At 47.1% G+C, this 11,430-nt stretch overlaps 1 protein-coding gene across 1 annotated transcript in view; it reads left to right on the forward strand.

Annotated features, from left to right (window-relative positions):
- Positions 1 to 11,424, forward strand: part of Scarb2 (scavenger receptor class B member 2) — a 36,202-nt gene extending 24,778 nt beyond the window's left edge. The window contains exons 7-12 of the mRNA XM_048364038.1: positions 721 to 890; positions 4,115 to 4,233; positions 6,470 to 6,543; positions 7,085 to 7,136; positions 8,674 to 8,832; positions 10,624 to 11,424. Of these exons, the coding sequence (XP_048219995.1) occupies positions 721 to 890; positions 4,115 to 4,233; positions 6,470 to 6,543; positions 7,085 to 7,136; positions 8,674 to 8,832; positions 10,624 to 10,662 (613 nt within the window). The 3' untranslated portion in view covers positions 10,663 to 11,424. The remainder of the gene's footprint in view (positions 1 to 720; positions 891 to 4,114; positions 4,234 to 6,469; positions 6,544 to 7,084; positions 7,137 to 8,673; positions 8,833 to 10,623) is intronic.
- The last annotated feature ends 6 nt before the right edge of the window (positions 11,425 to 11,430 follow it).

The raw sequence follows: 11,430 nt of genomic DNA on the forward strand, positions 1-11,430 counted from the left end.
AGTATGCGTTTTTAATATGGTATTTGATTGCAGGACCACACAAAGTGTGAGGATCTCTGCAGATGTACTTATTATGTATGCGTGCTCATGTGTACTTATGGATTTCTATGTGCTCTTGGCACCCTGAGAGACAGTATCTCTCAGTGTGGGAGACAACACAGACTCCGGAGGCTGGCTGTGCTGGTTTGAGTCTTAGGCACATTGTTCACAGATGTGTGACTTTGGGCAAATTAATTTATCACTGTGTTTCATTTTTCTCCTTTGCAAGGTAAGGATACAAATCTGAGTTTCTCTTTTTCCTTCTGGGGGTGGGGGGGGGGACAGTCATGGTGCTTGAAGTCAGGGCCTTGGTGCTCTCCTTGAGATCTTTGGCTCAAGGTTAACACTGTACTATTACGAGCTACAGTGCCATTTCCAGTCTTCTGGTGGTTAATTGTAGAGAAGGGTCTCATGGGGACTTTTCAGCCCGGGCTGGCTTCAAACCACGACCTTCCGCTCTCCGCCTCCTGAGTAGCTAGGATAGGCATGGGCCACCACGAGCGGTTTCTGTTACAGCTCATCTCCCACCTGACTGCTCAGTAAGCCGGCGGAGGTCCTCCCGGGCCTTCTTCCGTGCCGTTTCCTCGCCGTCCGGGAGCCCCGTTGCTAGTTCACCACCTGGCAGATGGTGCCTGCTGAGCGGAGCCCACGCTTTGACTCCTCGTCCTTGCCTCCCGGCAGGTCGGTGTACATAAAGTTCAGCGACTTCAAGAGCGTGCGTGGACTGCCTGCCTTTCGCTACACGGTGCCTGCGGAAGTCCTGGCCAACAGCTCCGACAACGCTGGCTTCTGCCCCTCGGAAGGCGAGTGCCTGGGCTCCGGAGTGTTGAATGTCAGCGTCTGCAAAAATGGTACGCGCTCCCAGAGAGCCAGGCCGGTGGGCGTCTAGAAGGTCAACGCAGGGCGCAGCCCGGAATACAGGGCCCGTCCAGTGCGTACAACACATCTGACCTTTGTAAGCATGATAGTTTGGCACGTGCTCATAGCGCTAGCATGCCGGAAGCTTCCGCAGGAAGATCAAGCCTTCCAGGCCAGCCTGGGCTACGCAGAGAGCCCGTGTCAAGCAGAAACTGTACACATGGCTACTGGATGTTTTAAAAATTATCTTTTTACCCTATGATTTAAAAAGAATTTCATAAATGCCATGTTGATATTTTTCTAGGCAGTGGTTTACTTAGAAGTCTTAATTGCAGCAATGCCTCGTTTTATAGAACATTTCCTGTGTGTTGCCGTACTAATGGCTTTATATATTTATATGTGGTTCATTTATGTAAAGAATTAATAGGCTTCATGTTCCAAACAATGCTGAAAGAGAAATTACACAACTTGGTTTTTCAGACCACACGTTTTTCTTTTGCTAGTACTGGGGCTTGAACTCGGGGCCTCGTGTTCTCTTGCTCTATCTACTTCTGGAGCCATACCTCCAGTCTGGCTTTTTTTTTCCTGGTTAATTGTACATAATGTCTCAGAGACTTTTCTGCCCAGGTTGACTTCAAATCATAATCCTTCCCATAGCATCCTCCAGAGCAGCTTGGATTACAGGTGTGAGGCACCAGTGCCTGATACCTAGCATCTCTCTCTCTTTTTTTTCCCCCAGTCCTGGGCCTTGGACTCAGGGCCTGAGCACTGTCCCTGGCTTCTTTTTGCTCAAGGCTAGCACTCTGCCACTTGAGCCACAGTGCTGCTTCTGGCCATTTTCTGTATATGTGGTGCTGGGGAATCGAACCCTGGGCTTCAGGTATATGAGGCAAGCACTCTTGCCCCTAGGCCATATTCCCAGCCCCACCTAGCATCTTTTAATGTCTGAACCTCTGCTTCTTTTCATGAATGAAGCAGAATTACCAGTGGGCCCTCGGACAAAGGTGGGTTTAAGTCAGATGCTGCGGAATTACTTACACTGGCACAAACACAGAGCCTTCAATTTCTCTCTTTTTCTTTTTTTTTGGCTAGTCCTGGGGCTTGGACTCAGGGCCTGAGCACTGTTCCTGGCTTCTTTTTGCTCAAGGCTAGCACTCTGCCACTTGAGCCACAGCACCGCTTCTGGCCGTTTTCTGTATATGTGGTGCTGGGGAATTGAACCCAGAGCCTCATGTATACGAGGCAAGCACTCTTGCCACTAGGCCAGATCCCCAGCCTTCAATTTCTCTTTTTTAATATAACTGTGGAAAACGTTTTAGAGAAGGGAAGTGCTTTTTATGAAAGTTTATCTCTGCATTAATCCTTGCTGGAATTGGTGATCTGCTCATACTCACCCTGCTACTTTTTATACTGTAATTTCTCTTCAGAGTTCCTTTGGCAGCTGGGCACTAGTAGCTCATGCCTATAGTCCTGGCTACCCAGGAGGCTGAGCGCTGACAATTGAGCTTTGAAGCCAGCCCTGGCAGACAAATCCAAAACGCTCTGATCTCCAATTAACCAGTAAACAGCCGGAGGTGGAGGCGTGCCTCAGGCGGCAGAGTGGCAGCCTTGAGTGAACACAAGCCAAGCGAGGGTGGGAGGCCCTGAGTTCGAGCCCTAGCACTGTCACACACGCAAAAACCAGTTCCTCGGGGACATTTTTCTCTTTCTAAGCCCTTCTCCTTAACTAAAAAATAATGTGCTCAAACGTTTGCTCTTTATTCGACTTGGCTTTTAAATCTCCTTTGGGGATAATTCTGAAGGGAGGTGCCTGCCCAAGCAGAAAATCAAGACCCTATCTCAAAACATATCCTAGCAAGCGTGAGTTTAAACCCCTGTAGTCCGCCCCCAAAGAAAGGGCGCCCCAGCTAGTGCTTAGAGCACCATACCCCTGCCGAGTTCTGATCTCTCCTTCTCCCTTCCTGGGAGAAGAACGGCCGCGGCCCGTTCCCTCCGCAGGGTCAGGACGTAAATGCAGACACTCTTCCCTGCTATGCTGCCAAGTCCACAGGAAGGTTCTCAGCCCTCCAGCCTCTCTCTCGCTGCCTGCCTGTTCCTCTCCTTCCTGGGGATCCCCGGGTTTGGACTGTGAAGTTAACAGACCCAGGTTTATCTTTAATTATGTTCAGTTCTCCAGGGAAACATTTTTAGGTAGTAGTTACCCCGGGGTCTGGTAGATTGGGGATTGAGTCCTTGTTAGTACACTGGCCATGTTGGTTAAAGAGGTTCCTTCCACCCACCAGTTTTCACATCCATAAAATGGGGGTGAGCGTAAGTTTTTAGAAGATTGTACGAGAGTGAGAGATAATATATGCAAATCACCGAGGAAAGTGTCGGGCTCTCATTCAGCCCTCAGCAGGGATTTGACTCACGCCTGTCATCCTAGCTTCTCGGGAGGCTGAGATCTGAGGATCAAAGTTCAAAGATATCCCAGACAGGAAAATCCACGAGGCCCTTATCTTCAATTAACTACCAGAAAACTGGAAGTGGTGCTATGGCTCAAGTGGCCAGAAGTGGCGCTGTGACTCAAGCAAAAGAGCTCAAGGACAGCGCCCAGACCCCGGGTCCAAGCCCCATAACCAACGTAACCAGATAGCTACACATCCCCAGCCAAATTTTATAACTTCTATGAACCTTAGCAACCTGCTCTTGCTCTTCCGTTTCTTCCTCCTCTTTCTCCTCTTCCTCCGCCTTCTCTTCCTTTTCCTTCTCCTTTTTTTTTTTCTTTTGATGTAGACTCTCCATGTGTAGCTTCATGCTACATATTCTCTTGCTACTTCAGCCCCCAAAGTACGGTGTGATTGCAGGCATTCACCCTCACTGGCTTTGACCTCACTTTTATTAAATGCAACGTAAGGGTAACAGTTCTAGTTTCACACTGCTGTTGAAAGCATTACTTGATACATGCAAAACACTTATACTTTATAGTTTCAGTAAATGTTTGGTAATGAAGAAATAATTTAGCTAGGACTTCATTGTATCACGTGCAAGAAAATGTAGCCATAAGAGATGGCAGGAAATGATGTATACCTCTTGAACTAGGATGAATAGAAAGGTAGTTTGGCTGTACCTTCATACGATGTTTTACCCTTTAGAAACCACGTTTGTTGTCAGGAACTTTATATTTCTCTTAAAATTTTTACTCAGCATCGTTCTTGTCTGTCTCCTCGACACCCAGGTGCGCCCATTGTCGTGTCTTTCCCACACTTCTACCAAGCAGAGGAGAAGTTTGTTTCAGCCATCCACGGCATGCGTCCAAGTAAGGAAGACCATGAGACATTTGTGGACGTTAACCCCGTAAGTGCGCCTTCCTCCTGGGGAGAGAGCAGAGAGAGCTCCACCCTGTACACGTACTGGTCAGTTCTGAACATTCTTAGCATACAATCTCGCTGGGTGCTGGTGGCTCAGGCCTGTAATCCTAGCTACTCAGAAGGCTGAGGTTTGAGGACCATCACAGTTCAACAAAGCCAGCCTGGGGCCAGAACATTCATGAGACTCCAGTTAACCACCCAAAAACCAAAGGGGATCGAAGTGAGAGAGCATTAGCCTTGTGTAAAAAAAAAAAAAAAAAAACAAAAAACCTCAGAGACAGCTCCCATATCCTGAGTTCAAACCCCACAACTGACCAAAAAAAAAAAAAAAAAGAAAAGAAAAGAGAGGAACAATCTTTACCAAGATATATTCAAATGGGGAAAAAGGAGCTCAGTGCTCCCTCTTGAGATGTGGTCTCATAGCCCTGTAATTAGATGGCCAGATTGTGGCTCTACTATGCAGAAATATGAAGATACCCATTCTATCTATCTATCTATCTATCTATCTATCTATCTGTTTATTTGTTGTGTTAGTCCAGTCCTGAGGCTTGATCTCAGGACCTCAGCACTGTCTGTTACCTTTTTCACACAAGGTTGGCACTCTACCACTTGAGCCATAGCTCTACTTCCGACTTTTTGCTGGTTAATTTGAAGTTAAGAGTCATACAGACTTTCTTGCCCAGATTCAAATTGTGATCTTCAGAGCTCAGCCTCCTAAGTAGCTAGGATCACAAGTGTAAGTACCAGCACCTGGTTTGAACAAACCCACTTTAAAGACAACCCGTTGCTCAATGGGAAAGCACTTGCTTAGCATGGGAAAGGCCCTGAGTTCCAGCTCTAACGCCTATGACTGAAAATGTTCCTCTGTCTTCTTGTTGCCAGTAGTCCACAAATTTAAATATGCATATTAGCTTCAGCCACTTTAGGCAAACCTCTTTCTTACAAGTACTTTTAAGAGGTTTTTGTTGTTGTTGTTGTTTTTTGCCAGTCCTGGGCCTTGGACTCAGGGCCTGAGCACTGTCCCTGGGTTCTTTTTTGCTCAAGGCTAGCACTCTGTCACTTGAGCCACAGCGCCACTTCTGGCCATTTTCTCTATATGTGGTGCTGGGGATTCAACCCAGGGCTTCATGTACACGAGTCAAGCACTCTTGCCACTAGGCCATATTCCTAGCCCCTTTTAAGAGTTATTTATACCATAAGATTACAAAGTACCCAGTATGCGTACACTTTAGTCCTATACTCATAGAGGAAAAAACTCCTATCATTTCACCTGATTGGCTATCATTTCACAATTTGAGACTCTCTTACTGTGGACGCTAAACTACAGGTCAGATAACCTTATTCTTGGGACTTTGAAAACTGTGGAGCAACACAAAGCAAAAGTATTCTTTTAGTATTTCATTGTATGGGCTGTGCTCACTGTTCTGTGTCTGAGGAAGCAGTGAATGACAGCACACCAGACTGCCTTCCTTCTCCCTCAGCCAATCAGAACTGCCTTCCTTCTCCCTCAGTCAATCAGGACTGCCTTCCTTCTCCCTCAGCCAATCAGAACTGCCTTCCTTCTCCCTCAGTCAATCAGGACTGCCTTCCTTCTCCCTCAGCCAATCAGAACTGCCTTCCTTCTCCCTCAGTCAATCAGGACTGCCTTCCTTCTCGGCCAGTCAGTCAGACAATTAATTCCCTTTCAGCATCAAGGGTGGTGGCTGTGGTCCAGGGATCAGCACTGTCCTCTAACCTCACCTGGGGAAGGCAGTGGCTACGGCCACTTCCTCTGACATCCTGGACTGGAGTGTCATTCTCTGGCAGGGACCACCAGCTTCCTCTGAGCTCTGGCTATCTGCCTGCATGTCCCCATCTGACTGGGGGACCTGTGGGCTCTTCCTCAGGCTGGCATCCTCTGAGGCTTTCAATACAAAGTGTCAGCGACCTGAGGGGCTTGGCAGACATATCTAGCCTCAGGCCCCATCCCCTGGCCCACTGAATAGAATCTGCATTAGAACAGATTTCTCCAAGGATTCACATCCCCATTGTAAAGTCTAGTGCTGTCTACACCGTCTGGACTTGCCATACTCTGGGACTGGTTTTCCATGGTATCACTCTGCCTGCTGAACCTGCTCATGGACATCCTGACCCACAGAAGACAGAAATGAGGCTCTATTGAGAAACTTGTATTCATGTGGTTTGACAGATCCTAATGTTTCCTCTTCCCTCCTGATTTGCAGTTGACTGGAATTATCCTCAGGGCAGCCAAGAAGCTCCAGGTCAACATTTATGTCAAGAAAAGCAGTGACTTTATGTAAGTGTGGGTTGTTTGCATTCCCCTGGCTTTTGGGGGTGGGGTGGAGGTGTGTGAGGTGGACCGCCCACTTCTTCCCTCTGCTCCCCTCCGCCCCGGGTGCTGAGGGATGCTCTTGGAATTCACTTCGGCAGGTGCTTGCCATGGTGCTGTCATGGTTGGGGCATTGTCCTTGAGCAAAAAGAAGCCAGGGACAGTGCCCAGGCCCTGAGTTCAAGCCCCAGGACTGGCCAAAAAGAAAAAGAAAGAAAATACTTATAACACTGAATGACAAAACAGAATGTAAAACTACATATACACTGGAAGATTATTTCCAGAAGAAAGTAATGCTGAGTTGGATTCTGAAAGAACTGTCTTATACAAAAGAAAATACCTCAGATTCTATTATTCTGTGCTGCAATGTGTTTACAAAAATAACTCAGAAGAGTCAATTCTAGATAATGGAATGGAATAAGTGTGCTGGTATTTGCACGTGAATGTCTCTCCAAGTGAGCCTGCGGGGCAGGGATCCATAAAATAACATTGTCCTTTGCCTTCGCAGTGAAAGTGGAGATATTAGAACCATGGTTTTCCCAGTGATGTATCTCAATGAGGTAAGTCCACTAAGCCACATTCCCAGCCAGGTAGACTTCTGTTCTTAACAGCATGCTTTAAAATTCTTATTGTGCTCTGTTCCATAAAAAATATGTATTATTTTAGAAAATTTACTAACCTATAGCAAAAAAAGGAAAGACTAAAATCATTATGCACCCAATCCAGTCCACTTACTGCTTTGTCCTTTTATGTATTTTTCCTTTTTTATCTTTTGCCCATAGCTGGGCTTCAGCTCACGGGCCTGGCGTTGGTTGGGTTGGCTTGCTCAGGGCTGGCAGCCTGCCACTTGAGCTATGCCTCCAACCCGGCTTATTGCCGGGACTTCTCTGCTCTGAGAAAGCTTTGAACCTGGATCCTCTTTACAAGTGTGAGACCCCCAAGCCCCTGACTCAGTCCAATGAAAACGAAGCCAGCCTTGTTGCTCCTGGTTTTTATGGAGTTAAGCTCTTGGGATGCCTCCTCCGTGACACTGAGTGATGACTAGCTCTGCTCTCAAAATGCACAGTATCATTCCACTATGCCCCTTGGCTAGGAATATACTTGGCTAGTCGATTCTAGTATATCTCCTTGGCTATTTTGGTTAGCCCCACAGTTTACTCTAACACTTGGTTGAGGCATCTGGTCCTGATGATTGTACATAGAACCAAGAGAGATGATACAGACGACATCCCATTTTTGGAGCGTTTCACTCATTCATATAATCAACCAGTATTAATCACAAACCTACTGGGTGCTGGGTGCTACGCCCAGCATAGTGTGGATATAACTGAGATGTCTTGCCTCCAAGCACCTCACAATCACTGGGAACAAAAGGTACTGGGCACAACCAGAGAAGTGAAGGTTCTAGAAAGTATGGTAGAAACTTAGAGAAAGGCCTTTCATCAGACTCAAGGTGGCCAGAGATTACTTCTGGAAGGAAGTAATGATGAGTTAGATTTTGAAAGAATTGTCTGATGCAAAAGATGATACCACAGCGTTTCAGAGTAGTTCCCTCCTCTTTTCTGACCTCTGTTAGGGGAAGTAAACGGGCTGGACACCAGAGGTTCTGCATGTAATCTTAGCTACTTGGGAGACTGAGATCTGAGGATCATGGTTTGAAGCGAGCCTAGGCAGTGAAGTCCATGAGACTCTTATCTGTAACCACCAAAATGCCCAAAGTGGAGGTATGGTACAAGTGGGAAAGCACCAGGCTTATATAGGAGGTGGGGGGAGGGTAGAAAACCAAGCAAGAGTATAAGGCTCTGAGTTCAAGATTCATTACTGTAACAAAAGGAGGGAGAAGAAGAGAGACAAAAGAGAGAGAAAAATACCTTCAAGAGAAAAGATATTAATAAATAAATTCCCTCCCTGGGCACTCTAATTTTTAAGTTGGTTTCAAGTATAGTTGGATTACTGCCAAGAAGATTTAAACAGACTGTGTTTGATGATATGAAAGACAGCAAAAAAAAAAAACACCTTAAATTAAAATAAAGGAAAAGAAAAAAGATAACCCAGATGAGCAGTCATGAAGAGTCTTCTATTTCCTTGTCCTTTCAGAGTGTTCTCATTGATGAAGAGAGTGCAAGACAACTAAAGTCTGTGATTAACACTACTATGATTGTCACCAACATCCCCTACATTGTCATGGCGCTGGGTGTGTTCTTTGGTTTGATCTTCACCTGGATGGCGTGCAGAGGACAGGGATCCATGGACGAGGTGAGTCTTGGCGGAAGGAACTTCTCCCTTTACTGAGTAGCATGGCTAAGAAATTCTTCAGCTGTGCTTCACTGAAGGGCCATCAGCCGACGGCTTATGGTACGTTGTGGTGATTTCACGGTTACGTGACAGTTGGACCAAATGGTAAGCAAGGTGGCTGTGTCAAAGGTCTTCTGGTATTTGGAGTTCTCTTGATTAGGTTGGAATCCTGGGTATATCCTAATAGAGGTAGCTTTACATCTTTGAAAACTACAACCTGAATGACGAAGAATATCTAATATATAGCATGAAGAATATATAACCATAATACTAGCTTACATCACGTTGCCTTCCACATTTTATCTAGCTTTAGTTCATTGCTAATCACTGTGACCTGAATTACCCATCAGGCGAATTCTTGTTTTTTTTGTTTTGCCAGTCCTGGGTCTTGAACTCAGGGCCTGAGCACTGTCCCTGGCTTCTTTTTGCTCAAGGCTAGCACTCTGCTACTTGAGCCACGGCGCCCCTTCTGGCTTTTTCTATATATGTGATACTGAGGAATCGAACCCAGGGCTTCATGCATGCGAGGCGAGCACCGCTAAGCCACGTTCCCAGTCCGAGGCGAATTCTTTTGGATATTTCCACCTCTGGATCTTTCAGTCTGAACCTCTGCTGTCTCTGAGATCTTCCTAAGTACAAATTAAACCTCTTGGAAATGTTGATTCCTGTCTTAACCAACCTCGGGGTTAGGCTGGGAAACATAATGTGGATATTGAAAAAAAAAAATTCTCTTCCTGACCTGCTGACGTTGTAGAATGACTAGTGACACCAGCAGAGTCTCAGCGACCCACACCTCCCACCGCTAGAGAAGATGACAGCCGTGCAAGGCCACAACCTCCCCCACTCATCCTACAAGAGGTGTTAATGATGCGCGGTACCGTCTCTAGGACGTCATGACACGTTACCCAGTTTTCCAGGAACATAGACCCTCCCGTGTACATAGTTTGTCATAAAAGCTTGTGGTTTCAGGACCGTCAGCAGAGCCCTCCGCCTCGGGCTGGCCTGCCATCCCTCCTGGAAAGTCCTTTGGCTTTGCTTTCCCACTGCTTTGCATTAGTAAACCTGCACTTGCGAAGTCTCCCCTACACCTGCCTTTGATTGAGTTCTTTTCCCATGAGGTCAAGTCCTTCTGGCAGTGCCCCAGGAACCATCTTACAACAAGCCCTATCGAGCACCTCTGACACACTGCTCTCTGCGAGGGTTCAAGCTGGGAGGGAGACAGACTGCATAGGGTCTAATACACCTTCCAGTCCAGTGGCATGGAGGTGGCAGTGTGCAGAGAAGGCTCCCGAGTGGTTTAAAGAGCACGAAGAAGCATGCTGCCAGGCACTGTGACCTACGTGTCAGCTAGGCACTCAGGAGGCTGAGATCTGAGGAGCACAGGTGGAGGCGAACTCCGGCAGGAAGGTCTGAGAACTGTATCTCCAGTTAACTAGCCCCAACAAAAGAAAACAAACAAAACAGAAATGGAGGCGTGGCTCAGGGGTAGAACTCCAGCCCTGAACAGAAAAAACTGAGCAGTGGCAGGAGGCCCTGAGGTCAAGCCCCAGAGCGCGTGTGCACACGCGCGTGCACACACACACACACACGAAGCAGGCCCAGAGCAGAGGGATAAGGGGTCAACTGCCTGTCATTCTCTCTTTGGTCTCATTTTCCTTCACCTCCCCCCACCCTGCCTCAACTTTTCGCATCTGAAGGTAAATTTCTGCCATGAATCCCCAACCTTCCCTGGCTTTTCTTTCCATGTCACAGGGAACCGTGGATGAAAGGGCACCCCTCATTCAAACCTAAGGGAAGGAACTTCCGCCTCATGCGAGCTCGCGGGCTCTCCTGACCTGGGCCGTGCCGGAATCGCAGCATCCTCCCAGGCCCCTCGTCGGTGGGAAGAGGGCGGAGACTCAGTGTCAGCAAATGACAGGAGCACCTGGAACGGAGCGTGAAGAGCCGGCTAGCACGGCTGGCGCGTGTGCTTCACAAAACCACCTGGCCTCCACAATCATTTCCATGTGTCCAGCAAGTACTTAATAAACTCTTGTATAGTAACTTTGATGTTGGGCTCGATAGCCAGAGATTTGTGTGACTGCTGTTGTAGATAGGTCTTTGCATCGCTTGTTAAAGCTACATGGCTAACCTCATGTGGAATGCTTCTTCCACCCATCTCTGTGTGCAGAAACACACATGTATCTCTTTATGTTGTACTCTTCCATTTCAGTCTCCCAAAAGAAGTCAGAGTTCGGAATCCAGGGTAAAATGTAGCCTTATCCTGTACACTGCTGAAATGATAGGATGTCCTCTTTTAAAGCATCATGTATTGTATTTCATGCTAATCTTGAGTCTAGGATTCATCCAGGAAAATGTTACTAGGTCTTCTGACTGCTTATACCATGGGTGGGAATCGAGTAGGGAAGGGTCGGGTGGGGAGTCGGGGGGTACCAGGAGGGGATACCAGTGAGTGCACAAGGATAGCTACTATGGATTTCTAAGTTGCACTTTCATGAGCCAGGAGAATGAATAAATACTGTTGATGAATATCAATACAGATCTTTCCTGAAGAGAAGA

The sequence above is a fragment of the Perognathus longimembris genome, chromosome 16, assembly GCF_023159225.1.
Source record: "Perognathus longimembris pacificus isolate PPM17 chromosome 16, ASM2315922v1, whole genome shotgun sequence".
In the NCBI taxonomy this organism is placed as follows: domain Eukaryota; kingdom Metazoa; phylum Chordata; class Mammalia; order Rodentia; family Heteromyidae; genus Perognathus; species Perognathus longimembris.